General features: G+C 35.4%; 1 protein-coding gene across 1 annotated transcript; it reads right to left on the bottom strand.

The window, feature by feature from the left end:
- Positions 1-1571: 1571 nt before the first annotated feature.
- Positions 1572-24171, bottom strand: LOC134650561 (adult-specific cuticular protein ACP-20-like). The gene is made up of 4 exons (XM_063505515.1): positions 24060-24171; positions 5841-6104; positions 2660-2756; positions 1572-1927 (listed from the first exon to the last, which is right to left on the bottom strand). Exons 1-4 carry the CDS (start codon positions 24072-24074, stop codon positions 1761-1763), a joined length of 543 nt encoding a protein of 180 aa, XP_063361585.1. The 5' UTR covers positions 24075-24171; the 3' UTR covers positions 1572-1760.
- Positions 24172-24444: the final 273 nt, after the last annotated feature.

The raw sequence follows: 24444 nt of genomic DNA, 5'->3' as shown, positions 1-24444 counted from the left end.
GGAAAAAATCAATGTAAGTATAATGTCAATTAGGTTATACTCTACCTTATACCTACTTAAAAATAATAGTTTGAGTTAGTACCTATCGAACGAGCAGCCGATCTTTGTATGCCTATTATAATTGCACATCCCCGATATCTACGGACTGTCATTTCTAATATTACCTATTGAATTTCAATATATGCAGGAATTGAAATAATTTTATAAGTGCATGAATAATAAGTAGGTAGGTAAGTGTTTGTCATTGCAACCTAGGATAATGCTATTTAGAGAAGTCGCCATTTTAGGAATAGTAGTTCCTTTAAGACTCCTAATCTGTACGTAAAATTTTGTTATTGTTTAGGGCTTGTTATTGTTTTTTATTAGAGCATAATATTGGCTATATCGAAGAAAAGATGTAAGTAAGTATTGTAAGAGCAATTAAATACCAAAAGATTTTTGAATTTTGGCAAAACAATCATTTATGAACTAAAGTGTCAGCAAGCTAATTGTGTTGTTTGTACAGTGTTTATTTATAGCTTTTTATGTAACGTAGAAAGGGACATAAGTTGACATAACCCTACATGATTAGTGTTGCAAAACGCATTAAATCGGTTTTCATCTTATAATTAATTTGTTATTATAAGTACCATAATTATATCAACTAGAAATATATAAATAAAATACTTAACGTCAGCTAGCGCCGGCTCTCTATTTAGGCTCTTACCTAAATGAAATAATTAGTTTAAGTGAACCTAGGATAGAAATTGGCTTTATGTTGGGAATGGCGGAAACTCTTTTACGATTGACGAGCGATAAACACCAATAAATGCATAAAGATAAAGCAACAAGCGTGTAGTTACATGTAATAACATTGTAAAGGAACAATGAAATATGCCAACTGAACATATATGTCCATATCTACGCCAAGCCTTAAAAACAATGGCAGACTTTCTTCCACTTATAAGTTATTACCCAGATAAGTCGGTGAAAATTACATTAACATGCACTCTTTGCTGATTTGCTGTCTTAAACTCATTCGAGCGTTAAGGCTAAGTAATATTTTAGACACTAGACATAATTTCTATTCATATTCCAACACTTATTAATGACCACTTAGTTATGTTTCATGCATGGCTCGTTTTTTGTAACTATGATGTATTGCTTATTCTATTAGGAAGTGTCTGGTAGTATCGATTTATTTAATTTTAATCTTGATTGTGACATCGGAAGTAAATAAAAACTATATTATCGTTTAAACGATTTATTACTTTTTTTTACAATCAAGAGGTATAAAACAACGTTTCTCTCATACCACTCATACATCAGGCAAACATAAATAATTATATATTTGTTCTTATTCTGTGTATGAAATTCTTTTCGATTTCAGTACAAAACAAAATAAATGGTATATTATATTATAATATTGAGTCCATTTGATAAAATTAACACAATAATTATTATATAGGCATAGGTATATGAGGACATTCGAATCGTTCTCTAAATAAAATAAAATAAATGAAACTATACAACAATTGCCTTATTGCAATCAGGTGTCTTTGCAACGCATTTACAAAAGATTTTCATTTTTTTAGTCTTATACGATTCTATATTTCTGACACCTATATTTACTGGTAAAATCATAGAAAATCCACTTTATATCACAGAACGTCAATTCTCAAAAGGTAACTCGAGCGCTTATTTAAATACTCTTAACGCCATCTATCACTCCATCGTTACTATTTGGTAAAGCGCAAGCGGTTGATTGATTTCAGCGCCACCTAGTGGTATCCGTAGTAACCGTGTGCGTCATGAGTGTCGTGGCCGTACACCTGCGGGTGGTGAGCGTGGCCGATGCGCTTGACCACTGCGTTGAAGCCATTATGCTTGTCAGCGGTGTATTCTACGATGCGGGTAGTGCCATCAGGTTCAGCGAGGGAGTATGCGCCTGAAAGGTTTTTATGTAATATTTAAAAACAAACCAGGCTCACCATTTTTATCTAATAAGACTAGGAATCGGAGATTTTTTCATAATTTTTAGCAATCTATTATTTTAAATGGATACGCAAAGTATTCATTTTAATAAGGCAAATCAACTTAAATAAAATAAAAACAAATCAGATTTCATAAATTATTACCAGAACCTATATGTACCTTCGCATTCGTATTCGTCAATAAAACAATTATTTGTCATACATTTACGATGGGCACGGATTGATTATGTGTATTGTAAAGATCATGAATATTATGATAAAAAGTGCGGCTCCTCAAATATTTCACTTCCATCAGAAATTTACGTTTTTTAAATTTTATTGTGGACATCAAAATATTTATTTATTTATTTATTTAGAAACAAACAGTCTCGTATTGCTACATTGGATACAATAGCATTTAGTAATGTAGTAGACTTACAGTCTCCTTAATTGGATTATATAAACCTGAACATTAAAATATGAAAATACATAAGAATTATGAATTATCTATATAAATCAAACATACTTAAACGGTTAATATTAAGCACCTAATGTCATTGAACGTTTTAATTGCTTACACTGCATACAATTCTACAACTAACACCAAAATTCGGTATTAATACCTACTATAGCGGAGTAATCAAAGTTCTATCATACCTTTTAATTTAAGTTTCTCAATTATGGAAATGTCACATGCAATAAATTACCTTTAACAACATCACCGTCGCGCGTTTCCCACTGGGTTTTGTGGTCGCCGGTGTGAGGGTCCTTCACGGAGTAGTCGAACGCGTATTTTGGATGAGACTGAAAAGAAGCATGAAAGTATATACAATTTGCAGGATAAGATATGTATAGCTTGGATGAAACAATATCATTTACTGGAAGCATTTGAAATTTAATCTTTCAAGTACCTAAGTATTTGACTTATTGAATAGGTACTTCTTTCATCAAAATGACATGCTTAGAGCTCAAAATATTAATAATTAATAATAACTTTAATTTTAATATCTTTAAATATAAGGATTTTTTTAACTTTGCGATTTTATGTGTAAATTTTGTGTCTTCTTTTTGTAATATATCACTTGTGATTTGACAAATATCTTTAAATAATATTTTATATCCAGTTTCTAAGTGCCTGTGCTTTCTTAATATCAAACAACGGCCTGGTTGAGAATAAGCATTGTACCATTTGCACTAGGCAAATGTTTAGAAACTCGTCAAAAGGACTGATAGGTATCGGAATAATTAAAAAATTCTTGAAATGTATTTCTAGACGCTTAAACAAAAAATAATTTCTTACCCAATAGTTAGACTAAGATTATTATCTTAGTCTAACTATTGGGTAACTTATTTATTAGTTTGCAAAGTTTTCAATAGCACATTTGTATTTTAAACGTCAATCTTCCATAAAATTATGCTTTGCAGACTTATCGTCGTCTAACTCTAAATCATTATCATTACATATATGTATTACCATACAACACTTTACAACGTCACTTAAAAAGCTTCCGCTCAGCTAGTGGCAAGGAATGTACTTTTGGGGTCCCTTTGTTTCCTATACAGTTTTAAGTCATAATGTATTGTTTGTCATATTATCATTAGTCATACTGAAACCGTTAACTTTTCAGGATTTTCGTAAGGTTATCCTATTGATAAAGTTAGGTTAGGTTTGTTTTATGGCAATCCTGTAAAGTGACGCATTTCTGAGGCAAATTAATTATGACTATTCGAGCAAACAATACATCATGACTTAAAACTTTTTGGGAAACAATAGAGAACCAATTTTGAATACCAAGAAACCCTTCCGAGGGTAAACCTACTGACCAGCATATTTTCGCAAATAAGCTGTATAGGACCAGAAACAAAGACATAGAACATAACCACATTGCCAAACATACAATCACCTGCCAGCTTCCTGCGACGTATCCGGAACGTAATTCGCGTCAAGCGCGCTAATGGTCATTACTGTCAGCTTGACGTATATTTTGACCGACACTATAATTTTGAGGAACAATGCAAACGATGGATATGTTGTTACTAAAGTCTGTTTACATTACTGATTTAATATGGTACTACTATAATATATAGTTAATACATATATAGTTATTATGATAAGGGTGCATTGGGGTAGCTTCGAAAGCGGAGTAATTTTGAAACTGGCAAATACATACCTATCTATAAAACCAGAAGTACTTCATACCACTTCTTACTTTAGCAACAACGCTACGTTCAAACCTTATACTTGACTTGGATGGGTAATAATTAATTATATACATAATAATGTCAAACCATGCAATAATAGTAATACTCGTAGATATTCATGTCATTTACCCAACGTTGACAATATATTTTATTTATTACATGTGTAACTAAAAATATAGTTTAAAATAAATTGTAACCAAATAGGTATGTATTAACATACAAAAATATAATGACGTACTTTGTTCTAAAACGTATAGATAACTTACTTGCAAATATAAGTTTATTATTCAGTGATATAAAAAAGCTATAGTCGAATTATGTAGATACACAATGGAAATTGACTTCGTTTAGAATAAGTTTTTGGCAAAAATTTCATTTTTGGTACAAGCTTTTATCGCTGACTGTATTTTTCTTACAACAGACAACTAATACTCATCGAGACAATTCTAAAAACCCCTAACACAATTAGGTTGCGTTGTTTCATCACAGAGTTCCTATGGCCACCTCCTGTCTCCATCATCAGATCAGTTCGACAGTACCATATTATTGTATTGTGACTAGAACTACATACAGCTGCCAATTTTCATGACGCTACGATCCTCGGAAGATTGTTAAATTAGTTACCTTAGATTCCATTACATAGTTACATACAGGTCGACCTAATAAAAGCTTGATAAAAACTAACGTCACTATTGCAGTATCTTATACTTATGTAATAAGTAGTTTTCATTCACATCGTCACAAAATATTTTGTTAGTCCATGAATGAGACACAAAAGATCGTTGTCATGCTCCAATGATGCGAAACGGAAAAAATCTAGTTTGTTCAAATGAGGGCCCGATTCGGATTTAATAGATATATTAGACATCACCAAGATATACTGACATATCTTGGTGATGTCTAAGTGTAAGGCCTGAGTGGACGCTCGAGTTGGGCGTGCAGCGGGGCGGGGCGTGTGGCGTGCAAGTTAAACAAATGCCAACGTATAGTAGCGGCCTACTGTACGCTGCTCAAATTACTTGTGCGCCCGACGCCACGCTGCACGCCCCGCCGAACGCTCCGCTTCGAGCGTCCACTCAGGCCTTACACTAATAGATATCTAATATTTGACGTATCTTAAAGTTCGAATATGGCTGTGAGTCTTTTTAAATGAGTTTGCTTAACAAAACACTTTATATCGGTGTCGTATTAAAAATGTCTTCATTATGAAATTTATGAATATTACATTCTATATGATAAGGTATTTAAATGAGTTTGTTTGTTAGCAAATATGTTTTCTGATTGATTTTAAAGTAGTCTAACCTTACGTAAGATACGGCAATGGGAATGGCTGCTTTCAAAGGTTTTTATAAATGATGCCGGCATAGGTTTTTCCCCTGTTAATAGTTTTGTTCTATAGGATCGTAAATTTCGAAATAAAAACATTAAACTTTGGTATGCTTAGGAGCAGATCTGCTTCATATAATGATCACTTAAAGATGTGTTTATTATGATTGCTTTATAAATAACAATATTTTGACCAGAACGTACGAAAGGTTAATTTGACACTTTTGATAATATTGTCAGGGAAAACCCATACAGCGCCATTTGATTATAAAAATAAACAAGTTCAAAATAATGCTTTTCTCGATCTCTACCACTAAAAAACTTTTGTAATCACTGGCTTTAATAAATAAATTTACTTACATGATAGTCTCCGTGCTGGCCATCATCGTGCGCCACAGCGTAGCCGCCATGGCCCCCGTGGCCTTCATAACCTCCGTGGCCACTATAGCCTCCGTAGCCGCCTAGCCCACTGTAGCTGTCGTAGCCACCATGACCGCCGTAGCCAGCATAGCCACCGTGGCCGCCGTAGCCAGAGTGGCCACCGTAGCCAGAGTGGCCACTGTAGCCAGAGTGGCCTATGTAACCGGCGCTAGCAGCGGCGCAGGCTGCGACGAATGCGAATACCTGAAGATTTGTTGATAAAATTATAAACAAACGTTATTCATTTAAAGTGTAAATTTTAATCTTAATAATTTTATCTTTGAATGGTTTATTGACCGAGAGTTAGTGAAGGTCTCTTTCTGAGCTTGAGCTTTCGTATGTCCTGGGGCCTTATTCGACATGCCACTTTTGACGTCGCATGTTGAAGTTCATTTGAATCTGAACAATCATGGGTTGTCGAATAGGTAAAGTGTGTCACCTGTCAGTGAATCTCATGTAAACAAATCATTTCATCGCTAGACTTGGTTGTCTATTGGTATGGCCGCCATGTTTGGATTTATGACATTTAAAAGGGGATTCTATGGCATAGAGTAAACTGCATTTCTATTTTCTATAGTTTTTTGATTCCCCTACTCGACGCAAGATGGAGTTAACAGTCAAATTTCGATCTTGGCGTTATAAAAATAAACCGCAAGAACATGACATGCAGTTGCGTTGGTGTAGATCTATCATGAAAACGAATATATGACAATTGTCCAGAATTAAAAAAAACTTGACAATAAACATACAGCAATACATATACCACTAAATGTCAAAAAGAAAACAGATTTAGTATAATTACTAGGTAACAAATTATATATAAAGTTTAAATTTTAAACCAATCGTCGTGGGTCCTAACCCCGGCTCTTAGCAATGAACTTCTTGTAACTTGTGTGAAAAATATCATTTAATATTACACCAATTACTTTATGGTGAAGTAAAATATCATGAGTCATGAGGAAGACGGAGTAGCCAGTAGCCACAATAAGCTATATTTTTGTCCTCTGGGTTAGATGGCAGTGAAATAGGGAGAGATAGTGAAGAATGCGGCAAAATAAGCATTTATTGTGTTGTTAGTAGTTAGTAGACTAGTTTTTTTTTCTAAAAATGAAAATTGACGCAACAGCAAGCTCATAGCCCCCTATGAGCCAGTCTGTTAGGTGCAGGCTTAAGGGCTAATCCCGGGGGAAGCGGAGCGTCGGCGACTAGCTGGTGCATCTGCTTATTAACCTCTTCTCACTTTTACCTCAGGTCCTTTGATTAATAAATTAAAGTAAAATTCGTAAGAACTAGTGCCTGTGTCATATTCTAAATTGGACGCTATGCCTAATTAGTTGTTATAAATTAAATACAATAATTATTTATTTAATTAAATTTATAACAACGCAACGTGGGGTTATTCATGATGAATTTTAATGGCTTATATAAGACAGCGGTCGTATATTGCCTCAGAAATTTGGATTTTGTCAGTTTGAATGAACAGCAAACTGGAGACATTGAGATTAATTTTAAACTTATTATTTTAGGTGTTCGTAAGAAATAAGGTATTGACAGACATTGACGGAAAATCGCGAAAACCCGGCCAGGTGCGTCGGACCACGCAAAACGGAGGAGGATTCCATACTTACTTCTTCTACCATGTATCCATATGCCAAAATAGCAACAAAAAAGCCGAACAAAAATACCGTTTCTTCGCAGCACTAGATTTCAGTCCTTTTTTTAGAAAAGTAATATGTTTAGGTACATAATATATATATATATATGTAAGTAATTTTGTTATGTGAAACTTATATGTTGTGTTACGAGACTTACGAGTAGGTAACTTTAAACTTTAACAGCCTAACAGATCCCAATAAGGCCTAGTTTACCCTCTGGGTTGGAAGGTCAGATGGCAGTTGCTTTCGGAAAAACTAGTGCCTACGCCAATCCTTGAGATTAATTGTCAAGCGAACAATAGGTTCTCATGATCCGTGGCAAAATCGAGATAACGCGAGGAAGAATAACTTTGTCACAAGAATATTTGGCCAAATATAAATCCTTACTCTCGTGTATTTGACCTACCTACTCGTATTGAGTCGTATTTTGCCACCTAGTAGCCTCGAATTGGTTGTTATATGTGGCTTTCCATAAACTAAGGGTCCTTATGCTTCAATAAGGACGTTTTCATGGGGTCCCGTTGTTTCCCATAAAGTTTTAAGTCATAATGTATTGTTTGTCATATTATCATTACTCATAAAACTGAAACCGTTAACATTTCAAGATTTTAGTTAGGTTATCCTTTAGATAGGTTAGGTTAGGTTAGATTTGTTTTATGGCAATCCTGAAAAGTGACGCGTTTCTGAACCAAATGAATTATGACTAACGAAAATTCGAGCAAACAATACATTATGGCTTAAAACTATCTGGGAAACAATAGAAACCCCGTTTTCATCTGAAGTTGCAATAGAAATTGAAAAAGCCACATTTTTTCAAGCTTTTACTTAGTTTCATCTGTCCCGTTGGTTGTCTGTCTGTTCCAATGTGGTTCCAATCAAATCATGCAAATTAAATCCCAACAAAAACATAAATGTGAAATGAGAGCCAAGTTCAATATTGAGAATACGTGTCGTTGTTGACTCGCCGACAAAAGAATTGAGATCTATATGGGTGCCAAGTTCTGTGCTGTGTAGAAAATCCTGAAATTATAAAGGATTTGTCTTGGCTAGTTTTTACGTATAGGCATATAGGTAATATATATTTTTCTGTTAGTTTTTCAAAAACTTGGTTTGTTGTTAAAAACTAGCCAAGACAAATCCTTTATAATTTCAGGATTTTCTACACAGCACAGAACTTGGCACCCATATAGATCTCAATTCTTTTGTCGGCGATTTAACAACGACACATATTCTCAATATTGAACTTGGCTCTCATTTCACATTTATGTTTTTGTTGGGATATCATTACTTTTTGTACAGAAATTACTATAGTATTCATCATGAAAGCAGTTTGCCTAAGCTGAAAAGGAGACCCTCGCTAACGCGCGGTTAATTGTCAAAAAGTTTCAGTTTCACATTTTTTCTTTTGTATACGCCTTATAGTCTACTTTCATTCCAAATATCAAGTTTCTAAGTAATCTAGAAGTGGGTTAGGTTTTTGGTCTATAAGTATTTTTTTTTTCCATCGATATATCAATAATTTCCAGTTTTCAGATTTTTCCCTCTATATGCACCTAATAGTCTACCTTGATGCCAAATATCAAGTTTCTAAGTCATCTAGAAGTGGGTTAGGTTTTTGGTCTATAAGTATTAATTATTTTTTTTCCATCGAAATATCAATAATTTCCAGTTTTCACATTTTTCCTTCTATATGCACCTAATAGTCGACTTTGATGCCAAATATCAAGTTTCTAAGTGATCTAGAAGTGGGTTAGGTTTTTGGTCTATAAGTATTAATTATTATTTTTTCCATCAAAATATCAATCATTTCCAATTTTCACATTTTTCCTTCTATATACACCTAATAGTCTACCTTGATGCCAAATTTCAAGTTTCTAGGTCACCTGGAAGTGGGTTAGGTTTTTGATCTATATGTCAGTCAGTCACAAAAATGCCGGTTTTTAAAGGTTAATTTATCAATAACTGTTTGAGCTATGTTTATGAAATAGTGTATTTTGAACAAGCTAAGGGACTTGAATACATGTGCCAAATTTCATGTGTGTAGGTTAAGTAGGTTTCAAGTTGTGAAGGGGTCAAAAGTAGCTCGAAATGGTTCGTGTAATATTACACACGGTTGCTGCGTCGCCAGTTCCTTTTTCTTTGAACTTGGCTGGACACGCTACCGCGTGTCTAGATTTGACCCACTTCTCGGGTGTTCAATGAAGCTGAAAATTTACATAAGTACATAATATGTAATATGGGTGACAATACAATATTTTTATGGTTACCATCGAGCTGATCTGATGGTGATGATACAAACAGTGGTCTTTTAAGTCTTTTTAACTTTGTGATAAAACAACGCAACTTAATTATATTTGAAAATATTTAAAGAAAAATACAGTCAGAAATTAGAAATTTTGTTATCTAACCTCTCTATCACTCTTGCATATTCGAGCGATAAAGAGGCAAATAGCTGAGTTTCGATTTTCGCACTTCCCGATAGGCCCCTTTGTAAACAAACCGCCTTGATGTGTCTATGTCAAATTTTTAATTGTCTGTGAAAACTTGTTAAAAAAAAGTTTAAAACAAAGGCGTAGGCAAAGAGTAGTATAATATGTATATAGCTGGTCAACCAAATCTTGTCAGTAAAAAAAGGCACGAAATTCAAATCTTCCATGGGACGATATCCCTTCGCGCCTACATTTTTCAAAATTGCCGCCTTTGTCTACTGTCAAGATCTGGTTGACCAAGTATACCTATATAGCGCTGGCGGTACACCGAGAAATTCAGTAAAATGCTGCAAATGATGTTAAAGGTATGAAAATCGGTACGATTGATCTGTAGAACATTTGAAACAATTTGACCCGAAGCACCAACAAATAAAAAGAAAACGAGAGGAGTTATGACGTCATCTTTTTTTGTAAGGAATAAAAAAATATTGTTTAAAAACCTATCGTGTTTGGTATTAAACGAAAGGGCTTTAGGAGCCGATTCCAAACATATATCACATCATTACATTTCAGTATTTTTTTTTATTATAATATAAATAATTTTCAAAACATACCAATTAAGTTTGGGTTTCTCCAGATACAATACGGCAAATTTTTTTTTGTAAAATATACCTCTAATCTTATACCTAATATCCTCATATCTAACCCTAATAAAGCAATTTTGAAATTATATACATTTAGGTTTTTTTTTTATTTTTCAATTTTACATAGTGTGATCTATGAATCTCTCAATTAAATATTTAAAAAGAAAGCATAAAATTAATATATAACGGTTTTTTTCAGAAAGTCGCTTATATCTCGGAATCTATAAGTCGTAGTAAAAATTGTCTATGTAATAATTAAGAAAGAATTAACCGAAAAAACTCACCTTTAACGTCCCCCCTTTCCCGAGTTCTCCGCCCCCCACTCATCATAACTTTTTCTTACTTAAAGCTTAGATATTACCAAAGGAACATGTAATAGTATTTTATGCAACTGTTGTTTAAGAGAGGTCAAAAAAGGCGAGTGGCGTGAGTAACAATAACAACAAACAACAACCGAAAATTGTTAATAAAGACGCCACTAGTATTTTTTGACTCAGTTAAACAACGTTGCATACAATACTTTTTCTACGACCAAGCACTTACTTTGAAATGCAATGAAATAATAATAAAAATGGATGATGATGATTGTTTCATGTCCTAATGTGATAGGTTGTTCAGTGCGTGGGATTCTTAAGGGGAACGAAAATTTTATTATTTTTGCGCTACGACGCACGGTTTAGGAGATACAGCCCTATAAATATTTTTCTTCCTCTTTTTCTTTTTTTTTCTTTTTTTTTTCTTTTTTTGTGTTTTTTAAATCTTACTTAGGGGTTCCTTAAAGGGGAACGAAAATTTGATTATTTTTGCGCTACGACGCACGGTTTAGGAGATACAGCATTATAAATTTTTTTTTTGTGTTTTTTAATCTCTTTTTTGTGTTTTTTTTTAATATTAATTAGGGTTTCTTACAGAGGAATGAACATTTTAATATTTTTGCGCTACGACGCACGGTTTAGAAGATACAACCCTATAAAAAAAAGTCTTTATTTTTTTGTTTTTTGTGTTTTCTAAATATTACTTAGGAGTTTCAAAGGGGAACGAAAATTTGATTATTTTTGTGCTACGACGCACGGTTTAGGAGATACAGCCCTATAAAGATGAAAATAATCGTACCATTAACCAAAACATGTATATGGTTTACTCATCTGTCAGAAATGACAATTAAAATTAGATTGGAAACAATGTATTCCATACAATATTTTTTAAGTGGTGATTACACGAAGTATCGTAAAAGTGCCAAAAAGATACTGCGTGTATGCACAAATATTTTTTTTGGGGAATAGACTAAAGACTTGTGTTGATAACTATAAGTTAGGGGTTTAAAGGTGTGTGCACGACCCTTTAAATGACAAATAAAAGTACGGGAGTAGAAAAAGCAAGTTTCAATACTCTTATTTTACCCGAATGACATTATTACTCGTATTGAGTAATTCGGCAGGGCTATTATTACACTTTGTAAAATTGAAAAATTAAAAAAAAAACCTAAATGTAAATAATTTCAAAATTGCTTTATTAGGGTTAGATATGAGGATATTAGGGATAATTTGAGGTATATTTTACAAAAAAAAAATTATGGTATTGTATCTGGAGAAGCCCAAACTTGGTATGTTTTGAAAACTATTTTTATTATAATTTAAACAAAATGACTGAGATGTAACTATGTGATATATTTTTAGCATTGGCTCAGAAAGCCCTTTCGTTTAATACCATACACGATAGGTTTCTAAACATTTTTTTTTATTTCATACAAAAAAACATGACGTCATAACTCCTCTCGTTTTTTTTATTTGTTGGCGCTTCGGGTCAAATTGTTTCAAATGTCCTAAAGATCAATCGTACCGATTTTCAGACCTTTAACACCATTTGCAGCATTTTACTGATTTTCGCGGTGTACCGCCAGCGCTAGAAGTGGGCAGCAAAGAGTAGTATAATATATAGAACAGTCGGCAGTCAACGTTTGTTCCTAATAAATATAACATTGATGAATCAAGGCGGTTTGTTTAAAGAGGGCCTGCCGCGATACCAATTTCGTTATCTGCCACCATTAAATTTCGCTCGTATATGCAAGAGTGATAGAGAGGCAGATAACGAAATTTCCCCCCACCCCCCTTTGGATGGTTCTTGTTTGAGTTATAATGTCACTGTATTGAGGACTCAACCTTTCCATTTTTAAAGTGTTTTTATATCGACATGACACTGGCTACTGTAGTAAATGCCAAAAAAGAAAAAAAAAACGCTGTCATAGTAATCGTCAATCGAAATAAACAACGTACAAATATCCAAGAAAAATTTGCAAAATAGTATATGATAAATATGTAAAACATCATTAATTATCGAATTAAGATTACATACAACTTTGTGTAAAAAAAATTGAGGCAATTATACAGCCCGATTATACGGGTTACATCTTGAAAAAGATGATTATCTTGGAAAGAAGAGTAAATATACATAGGTGAACATAATGGTGAACAAAGGTATAGTCAAATAGGTAGGGACATAATTCAGGGTTTGCTTGTCTGGTCCACGCATGCTGTACCTATCACGACCACGGCACGGCCGTCTCCTGCTAACTTTTCGCTATAATAGTAAAATCATAGGTCTAATACCTATGATTTTAATATTATAGCGAACAATATTTCATGTTCATGATCTCGAATTTAAGACTTTAGCTTAGATTTATGGCGTGCGGCCTAGCGCGCGTTGCCTCTATGAGGAGCTGTCAAAGCGCTTTATATCTGTATGCTTTTGATGATGCGGATCAGCATTCTTATCCAGCGGGGCAAGCGGGCAGCCTGGAGAAGGGCACCCTACCGCACTTGGTAGGTCACTACACTCACTACCAGGATTTAGGGCTAATAATTTATTTATAAGTTTTTAATACCTTTAAACGAGCAATTCTTGTAAATTTATTTATTTATTTATATGTATATATATTTCGGGGATCTCGGGAACGGCTCTAAACGGATTTAGATGAAATTTGCTATATGGAGGTTTACGGGGGCGCAAAATCGATCTAGCTAGGTTTTATCTCTGGGAAAACGCATTTTTGGGTTATTATATGTTTCCCGAGCAAAACTCGGTCTCCCAGACATTAAGTTTTTAATTTAAGTGTTTTTACCATGTTTCATATTTAAACTTACAGATGTGAATCACCAGCAGAGTTTTTGGAGAGGTGTGGTTTTCTTATTTCCTGTTACCAACCTGAAACACCATACCTACTTAAATATCAGAAAATAATAAAGTGAAGAAAATTAAATAAAGTTGAATGCTTAAAAACTTTAATGTTTTATTAAAATTAAACGAAAAAAAATGTGTAAACTGAAATAGATCTAATTTTTTTATTTGTAGTTGAATAACATATATGTATTTAATCTCCTTTAATTAAAAATCATCTCTGAGTAGATACATATTAAACAATAGGTACTTTTAGGTCTTGGTAGTAATGTTAGGTCTTATGACCTACTGTATTTGACTATTACCAAGACCGAAGCCTGACCTGTCAGTCACCAACTATTTTGATGCTCTTTGTAGGTAGCATCAAAATAGTTGGTGACTGACAAAGTTACCAAGTTACTAAGGTAGTAGGTACCTATATAGTAGGTAGCAGTAGCGCAATATTTAGTCAAAATATTTTGACTAATTTAGATTACTTTTATGCCAAAAAAGTAATACAAGCTATTCATGTTCCACTTAGTAATAAAATACGGACTTTTCTGAATATGTGGTTTACGAAATGTGTTAAGAGCCAACAGGAGTGGTCATTTCTCCATACAAACGTACTCGACTGTTTCCTCCGTGGGTTTTGAAGCTAGAGCAATGATTTTTTTAACACAGATTAATATTGTCAATAACGGTGTCGGACCGTTTTGCTTTTTTTGATATTTTTGTTTTTTAAGGCGCTAGAGCCCTTCAAAAATGGCCAAAATGGCCTAATTGACTATGCCGCAATGAGAGGCGTGGTATTCAAAACTGATATCAATTAGCCAAAAAAGCAAAACGGTCCGACACAGATAATTTCATAATCATTTAGATTTCCAAATTTGGTTACGATTGGTTAAGTTTTGGAGGAGGAAACAGTTAAAAGTAAACAGGAAACAGGAGGTTTCGTACTCGACCTCGATATTTGAGATTTTTACGCAGGATTTTTCACCTTGTCCTTATCGCATTAGTTTTAGGTGCCGCTTCCGTTAGCGAGACGGGTATATTTACCTAAAATATTTAAATCTCAGCTCCAACAGGAGGCTCTTAAGGTACAACTTGTGGTTTATTAACGTGGTTTAGAAATAGGCAGCTTGAGTTGAGAGAGGTGATGAGTAAATTGTTTAATTTTTTTACAATTTTGAGCGTTTATAGGAGAATGTGTGGAGCAAGCATTATTTGACGTGTAGGTGTGGGTTCAACAAAAAGATCGCTTGTCAATAAGGCATTCTTGCTGTTAAAATTCAATTATTAATAGCCTTTATCGACCATCAGCAATGTAGTCCCTTTTTGATTGATGGAAATTGTCACGTAAGTTCCACTACTCGCCGCCGCATCGCCTACAGCGCATTCGTTGGTCTATCGCTCACAAGATGTCATTAATTCATGTAAACTTACGTACTGAAAAAAAAAAGTTTTACTCTTTGCTATAAATTACCCTTTCGCACGTCAAAAACTCCAAGATGGTGCCGAAGGTCATAGAGAACCAAGTCTACCTTTGGAATCATTACTTGTCAAAATTTGACATTAGCAATCCACAGTTAGGTGACAACCAAACCAAACCATTATAAACCTTAAAGTAATAATAAAACAAAGTTGTTTTTTGTTAAATTATTGTTTGTACCAAATGAACTTCAGCACTTGATGAACTTCAAATGAACTTCAGCAGTTGAATTTCAAATGACGCGAAATCTGACAGTTGCACATGTCGAATAGGGGCCCTGATGTTCTACTCTGTAGGTCGCATTTCTTAACCGATTCTCGTGAAACTTTGTGACCAGGTTTGGTAGTTAAATATAAACTAGTAGTTCGCCCCGAACTGAGAACTCGCGGTTCGTCAAAAAGATCAATTGAATGCAGTGCTACTTAGTCCGAGATGGGCATTTCGTAATTGAATCCTGATTCCACGATTACTTGAAATTACTTTTTAATCTGATTACCGATTCCCAGATTAGGTACTTTGTAATGTAACAATACCGAATTACTAAGTACAATTCTATTTGAGGAATCAGGAATCAATTTCTCGAATATTACAATTACTAGTAATTGGAATCAATGTCGATTCCTCATTACATTAAATCTGCGCCTCCTAAAACCTATAAAACGACATCCATGACGACTTTTATGACATAGTGCATGGCCGCCATCTTGGATTCCAAAATAGTCATCATTTTCGAAAACTGCGCCCCCTAAAACCTATAAAACGACATCCATGACGACTTTTATGACATAGTGCATGGCCGCCATCTTGGATTCCAAAATAGTCATCATTTTCGAAATCTGAGCCCCCTATAACCTATAAAACGACATCCATGACGACTGTTATGACATACTGCATGGCAGCCATCTTGGAATTCAAAATGGTGTTCATTTTCGAAATCTGCGCCCCCTAAAACCTATAAAACGACATCCATGACGACTTTTATGACATAGTGCATGGCCGCCATCTTAGATTCCAAAATAGTCATCATTTTCGAAATCTGAGCCCCCTATAACCTATAAAACGACATCCATGACGACTTTTATGACATACTGCATGGCCGCCATCTTGGAATCTAAAATGGTCATCATTTTCGAAATCGGGGCCCCCTAAAACCTATAAAACGACATCCATGACGACTTTTATGACATATTGCATGGCCGCCATTTTGGATTCCAAAATAGTCATCATTTTCGAAATCGGGGCCCCCTAAAACCTATAAAACGACATCCATGACGACTTTTATGACATACTGCATGGCCGCCATTTTGGATTCCAAAATAGTCATCATTTTCGAAACCTGCGCCCCCTAAAACCTATAAAACGACATCCATGACGACTTTTATGACATACTGCATGGCCGCCATTTTGGATTCCAAAATTGTCATCATTTTCGAAACCTGCGCCCTCTAAAACCTATAAAACGACATCCATGACGACTTTTATGACATACTGCATGGCCGCCATCTTGGATTCCAAAATAGTCACCATTTTCGAAATCTGAGCCCCCTATAACCTATAAAACGACATCCATGACGACTTTTATGACATACTGCATGGCCGCCATCTTGGAATCTAAAATGGTCATCATTTTCGAAATCTGCGCCCCCTAAAACCTATAAAACGACATCCATGACGACTTTTATGACATAGTGCATGGCCGCCATCTTGGAATCTAAAATGGTCATCATTTTCGAAATCTGCGCCCCCTAAAACCTATAAAACGACATCCATGACGACTTTTATGACATATTGCATGGCCGCCATTTTGGATTCCAAAATAGTCATCATTTTCGAAATCTGAGCCCCCTATAACCTATAAAACGACATCCATGACGACTGTTATGACATACTGCATGGCAGCCATCTTGGAATTCAAAATGGTGTTCATTTTCGAAATCTGCGCCCCCTAAAACCTATAAAACGACATCCATGACGACTTTTATGACATAGTGCATGGCCGCCATCTTGGATTCCAAAATAGTCATCATTTTCGAAATCTGAGCCCCCTATAACCTATAAAACGACATCCATGACGACTTTTATGACATACTGCATGGCCGCCATCTTGGAATCTAAAATGGTCATCATTTTCGAAATCGGGGCCCCCTAAAACCTATAAAACGACATCCATGACGACTTTTATGACATATTGCATGGCCACCATTTTGGATTCCAAAATAGTCATCATTTTCGAAATCGGGGCCCCCTAAAACCTATAAAACGACATCCATGACGACTTTTATGCATACTGCATGGCCGCCATTTCGGATTCCAAAATAGTCATCATTTTCGAAACCTGCGCCCCCTAAAACCTATAAAACGACATCCATGACGACTTTTATGACATACTGCATGGCCGCCATCTTGGATTCCAAAATAGTCATCATTTTCGAAATCTGAGCCCCCTATAACCTATAAAACGACATCCATGACGACTTTTATGACATACTGCATGGCCGCCATCTTGGAATCTAAAATGGTCATCATTTTCGAAATCTGCGCCCCCTAAAACCTATAAAACGACATCCATGACGACTTTTATGACATAGTGCATGGCCGCCATCTTGGAATCTAAAATGGTCATCATTTTCGAAATCTGCGCCCCCTAAAACCTATAAAACGACATCCATGACGACTTTTGTGACATATTGCATGGCCGCCATTTTGGATTCCAAAATAGTCATCATTTTCGAAACCTGCGCCCCTAAAACCTATAAAACGACATCCATGACGACTTTTATGACATACTGCATGGCCGCCATTTTGGATTCCAAAATTGTCATCATTTTCGAAACCTGCGCCCCCTAAAACCTATAAAACGACATCCATGACGACTTTTATGACTTACTGCATGGCCGCCATCTTGGATTCCAAAATAGTCATCATTTTCGAAATCTGAGCCCCCTATAACCTATAAAACGACATCCATGACGACTTTTATGACATACTGCATGGCCGCCATCTTGGAATCTAAAATGGTCATCATTTTCGAAATCTGCGCCCCCTAAAACCTATAAAACGACATCCATGACGACTTTTATGACATAGTGCATGGCCGCCATCTTGGAATCTAAAATGGTCATCATTTTCGAAATCTGTGCCCCGTAAAACATATAAAACGACATCCATGACGACTTTTATGACATAGTGCATGGCCGCCATTTTGGAATCCAAAATGGTCATCATTTTCGAAATCTGCGCCCCCCAAAACCTATAAAAAGACATCCATGACGACTTTAATGACATACTGCATGGCCGCCATTTTGGAATCCAAAATGGTCATCATTTTCGGAATCTGCGCCCCCTAATACCTATAAAACGACATCCATGACGACTTTTATGACATACTGCATGGCCGCCATCTTGGAATCTAAAATGGTCATCATTTTCGAAATCTGCGCCCCCTAAAACCTATAAAACGACATCCATGACGACTTTTATGACATAGTGCATGGCCGCCATCTTGGAATCTAAAATGGTCATCATTTTCGAAATCTGTGCCCCGTAAAACATATAAAACGACATCCATGACGACTTTTATGACATAGTGCATGGCCGCCATTTTGGAATCCAAAATGGTCATCATTTTCGAAATCTGCGCCCCCCAAAACCTATAAAAAGACATCCATGACGACTTTAATGACATACTGCATGGCCGCCATTTTGGAATCCAAAATGGTCATCATTTTCGGAATCTGCGCCCCCTAATACCTATAAAACGACATCCATAACGACTTTTATGACATACTGGATGGCCGCCATCTTGGAATCCAAAATGGTCATCATTTTCGAAATCTGCGCCTCCTAAAACCTATAAAACGATATCCATGACGACCTTTATGACATACTGCATGGAGTGCATGGCCGCCATCTTGGAATCCAAAATGATCATCATTTTCGAAATCTGCGCCCCCTAAAACCTATAAAATTATATCCATTACGATTTAATGACATTGCATGGCTGCCATCTTGGATTCCAAAATTGTCATAATTTTCAAAAAAATCTTTAAAAAACAATATTATAAATGTGTAAGCCGAGCACTTTCATTTGATACCAAACTCGACCATACTTTCTTGCAATTAAAATGACCAGAATAGCAAGACCCCTCACAAATGGCTTTTTAGCATTTTAAGCTCTTCTAGCTCAATAACCTCTTGTTCAAGCCAGCTCAAAATTTAATGACTAAAATATAATGCCCTCGACTATACGTTCACCCAATTTCATTTAAATTAGAACAAATTTACTTAAGTTATTGAGTATCAAACTATCCTCTGAAAGTTCAGCTTAAAAACATTGAAATGCCGGGACGTGCCCCTAGCCAGCCGTGTGTTCAAAGTCGAATGTAAGAACTTCGCTTCGCTTCGCTCGCTCGTTCGATTATTGTAGTTTTGTTTCTGGAAAATGTTCATAATGGTCTAAAGGACTTAAGCGCCAGTAGAGTATATGGTACTTAAGACTGTTCGTTCGCTGTGGTAATGACAACGGAGAATATTTTTTTTACATTTTTAAATGCTTATCACGAGGTCTACAGCTCGCAAAGCGACTTTATTTTAATTTTATTTATTTACTTTTAATATGAGAGAAACTGCTTAAACATGGATTTTCATTATTATTTTGAAAGGCGCAGATTAGAGCTTCCATATAAAAGACATAAACGAGAGCCTACCACTGCACTACTAAACTTGAGCCAAAATAATAATGATTATTACCACTTATAGCACTTTTATTTCCAAATACAAGCAAAATAATAATATTTATTAACAATGTACCTGCCTACTTTGTAGAAATAAGCCGAATAAGTACAGCTATATAATATACATTTGATATTTATTTACCAGTCGCTTTTCGGTGAAGGAAAACATCGTGAGGAAACCGGACTAATCCAAATACGAGCCTAGTTTACCCTCTGGTTTGGAAGGTCAGATGGCAGTCGCTTTCGTAAAAACTAGTGCCCACGCCAATTACTGGGATTAGTTGCCAAGCGGACCCCAGGCTCCCATGACCCGTGGCAAAATGCCGGGACAACGCGAGGAAGATGATGAAGTACAGCTATATATACAGCATGTGACCTAATTTGTCGGTTACATATGCAAATAACCACAACAATCAAATTAAATTTGCATTGTTATCATTATCAATGAAAATCACCTTAACCTTGGTACAGATTACCATGCAAACAGAGGTCATCGTATCTGCCAATATTAGTTCACCATAAAACAATGGTTTTCCCATACTCTCGATGTTATAAAGAACAATAGTTCTCGAAACAAAAGAAGGAAGCGTTATAAACGTTATTAATTTCCTGTTCAAATGTACTCATTTATTAGTTTTGTTTGATCACAGAACATATTAAAGAGGTTAGAATGGCTATCGCGCGCAGTTAGTATCGGAACCGGTGTCGCCGCTCGTTCCTCTCCACATTTACTAACACTCGCGCAACGGTAGTAAAAAAAACCAAGTGGCCAAGTGCGAGTCGGACTCGCGCACGGAGGGTTCCGCACCATCAACAAAAAATAGAGCAAAACAATAAAAAAAAAACAAGCAACAGACGGACGGACGGACGGACGGACGGACGGACAGACAGCGGAGTCTTAGTAATAGGGTCCCGTTTTTACCCTTTGGGTACGGAACCCTAACTAGCTAGCGCCTTGTGTGCGTGGTGAATGGATACGCCTCCTTTAGACAGATTTGATGTCTGGTTTCTTAATCTGAACGTTATTGTGGCGCAAAAAGGCACGTTTACTTCGTTTTTCGGTCAGCGCGGGCAAGTAGCATGCGAGCGTTTGCTCAAAACCGCGGCAACACGTACCCTGCTCGCATCGCCATTCTAACCTTATTACTTGTTCTGTGGTTTTGATGCATTTCCTAGTTACGCTGTTTACGTTATGCGATGCGACACTTGGCTGCAGATGAAATAAACCGTAACAAGGTAATGTAATGAGGCATGTAAGCTTACAAGTACAGTGTGTGCTATATAAAACCATAACTTTAGATCAATTTCAATCATATTGGAATTTTTTTCATCATTCTTCTGCATTCAACATAATTTCAAAATAAACTTTTAACTCATTTTTATTTTTTATGTTTTATTTACTTCCTTTATGCAATTGTTCTAGGCAATCCTCCTCACCATGTTACCTATCTATTTCAAATAGTTTACCTAGGTTAGGGCGCCGAGATTAAACTTTTAACTTGCAAGTGCGCCGCGGACTGAAAAAGATTGGGAACCTTTGCCTCAGAACATACACTACTTACGAATACAATAATTTGAAAATGGCGGGTTCAACGGTAAGAGACTTTAGAATGATATAAGAAAATATAAAGGCGGGATTCCACCAGTGTGCTATGCGGCAAGAGCATTTTTGTACTGAATATGCATTTTAAGTCATAACAAGTATTACGAGTAGATTGAGACGATGGTGCAGTAGTTTTGTGAAAAATGCGCCCACAATTTTTGTATCAGTTTTTTCTTTTTCATTTTGGATAGAGTGTTAGTTTCAATAGGGGAAACTGGGGAGGGTTGATCACCCCTTTTGTTTTTAGCATACATTTTCTTAACTATTTGTAGTATTGAAAAACTTTATAGACCATACGATTCAGAATTTATCTCTTCATTAATAGTTTGAATTAGAACAGATTTGTGCAATAAATTAGACCATTATTTAATGAAAACCCACACTGTTGACTTTTACCATGTGTCCCCTATATAAGGGAGACTTGTTTACCCCTGGTCGGGAGCCTTGATCCTAGGGGGATCAAGTGACCCTGGTTCTTGGGACACATGGTAAACAGATTTTTACTATGTCTCCCCATACCAGATTCTCATTAATTATATAACTCGGATCGCTATTAGCAATGCATCTATAATTTGTAAAATACACAGCAAACATATATATATTGCATCTTCCATGCTTTGAAGTTGTATTTCCGGTAATCAGATGTCTAAGCCGAAGGGATCAAGTCTTCCAGATTTGGGGACACTTGGTAAAAAGATGTTAAGCGGCAATGTCATATTTCGAGGGTAGTATCTACATTAATTTATTCACTTTATCTACAGAAAATTAATATATGAAGATATCAAACACATATTAATCCATAATCTTATACTTTTAAAAAACAATGTAATCGTATTATCCATAAAACAACATAAAATAGGGAATAAATTTTTGAACCAAAAAAAAAGTTAAAAAAAAACAAAAATCTAAGTTATTAACATAAAATTTCTTGTAACAAGCTAAATTTTTTAAAGTAATTATGAAGGTATTTTTAGCGTCAGATACCTACAGCAATTTTAATTTTTTTACCCATCTCTGGTCGTTATTGTTTACTATAATAAATAAGTTTAAAAATTTACTGCTCACGTTTCGAGGACGATGTTTGAGCTGCATAATCCTAAAATCCTTTCTGTGGACCGTCGGTTCTATAGTACATAAGGTCGGAAAGCCATTGAAATAGCATTTCATCCATAAAAACAAATATCGCCGGTTGAAAACCAAATATCGTTATAAGTGTTGTTTGTCGACCGAGTAACATCCCCTGTGTGTAAAACGTTTAACTTGATAAACAAGACCAAGTGCGGGTAGTTCGTAAAATGTTGATGTCAACTTTAGTTAGTCTTTTCAAAGGCCACGGGGATAATTCCGTTTTCGGAGTTCGGAGTCGGTTGTATAATTAAAAACTGAATTATACGCCATTAAATCCCGTTTTAATAAACAATAATGAGTCAAAAACCTTGAAAGTTTAAATCAGTGTTTCTCTGGTCGTACTTTTGCGGCATGATTTACTAAAGAAAAGAAAATATTTATGATAGCTCTATGAATCATTTTGTAAGTAAATTTATTACAATGTATACTTGATCGCTTTGGGGGTGACATGATCCCGGAATCATATCTCCCCTGAAGAAAAAGACAAAGTCTCCCCATACATAGTAAGATTATAAAACGTGCCGTACTCGAAACGTGTGTTCGCGTATATCAATGTAATCCAAGTTAATCATCACTTCAATAAACAACAAATAAAATAAGCACACTCACTAACATCATTTCCATCTCATATTATAAAATAAATTCAGTTAAAGCTTACCGAAAATTGAATATAGTACGCAGAAAATCTTTCACCGTCCGCCATTTTTGAACAACTGACTTTTCCGATACAGTGCCATGACAGAACGTGAAGTTAGGAACGAATGAATGAGTGTTACCAGTGCAAAAAAATGTATCTCGTTTGGTTTGATTAAAAATGAAGTTTACCAAGTGTCCCCTAGGGATCGACCCTCCCCACCCTCACCTAAAGTCTTTTGAACACATAATTCCCATTGTTACGCTCAGTTTATAAACCATCGACTTTTATAAAAAATATATCGTAACGTCCACATTATTAGGTTGAAACAAATAATTTCACGCACATCAAATGACAAATATTAACAGCGTTATTCATAAACGACTGCTAAGTTAATCAGCGTTTGTCCCTCTCTATGGCATAACGACAGATAGGGACAAACGACGATCATCAAATGATTAAGTTAGCAGCCGTTTATGAATAACGCCATAAATGATTACCCTTCAGATTTAGACGAATATATGTCACAAAATTTGACACATAATAATCAATTTTACATAATATACAAACGTGAACTCCGAAAATAATACACTCTTTTTTTGGGCTTTTCAGTAAGCTTTCAGTTTTGTAAAAATTAATAATAATATATTTTATAATTTTTCTCATTGTTTTCGTCCACTTCCGTACTCACTTGTAAGACGCGCATGTTTGTATATGCACTGACGTCCACTGGGTCACTTTCGTCCTCTTCAGCCCGGCCGACAGGAGAACTGACACGGCGGCTCCCGGCACGCACACTATTTATAAGTAACGACGCTGTTAGTCGTTGCGAAATGCTGTTGTTGTTTTCATGTTACGTTTTTTCATACCCTTGATAGCCTGATAGTATTCCCAGGCAGATTTGTGAATATTTGAATGCATTAAAACACTTTATTAGTAGACGAAAAATGTGTAAAATGGTATTGAATAATTTTACAGTTTAGACTCACTTGTTGTAAACCGTAAAATTATTCTATGTTAGTATGTCTCACGACAGTTTAAATTCGATTATGTATATTGGTTTTCATTTGAAATGG

The sequence above is a fragment of the Cydia amplana genome, chromosome 8 (assembly GCF_948474715.1).
Source record: "Cydia amplana chromosome 8, ilCydAmpl1.1, whole genome shotgun sequence".
In the NCBI taxonomy this organism is placed as follows: domain Eukaryota; kingdom Metazoa; phylum Arthropoda; class Insecta; order Lepidoptera; family Tortricidae; genus Cydia; species Cydia amplana.
The sequence above is the reverse complement of the archived record's forward strand: the minus strand, read 5'-3'. Positions and strand labels throughout refer to the sequence as shown.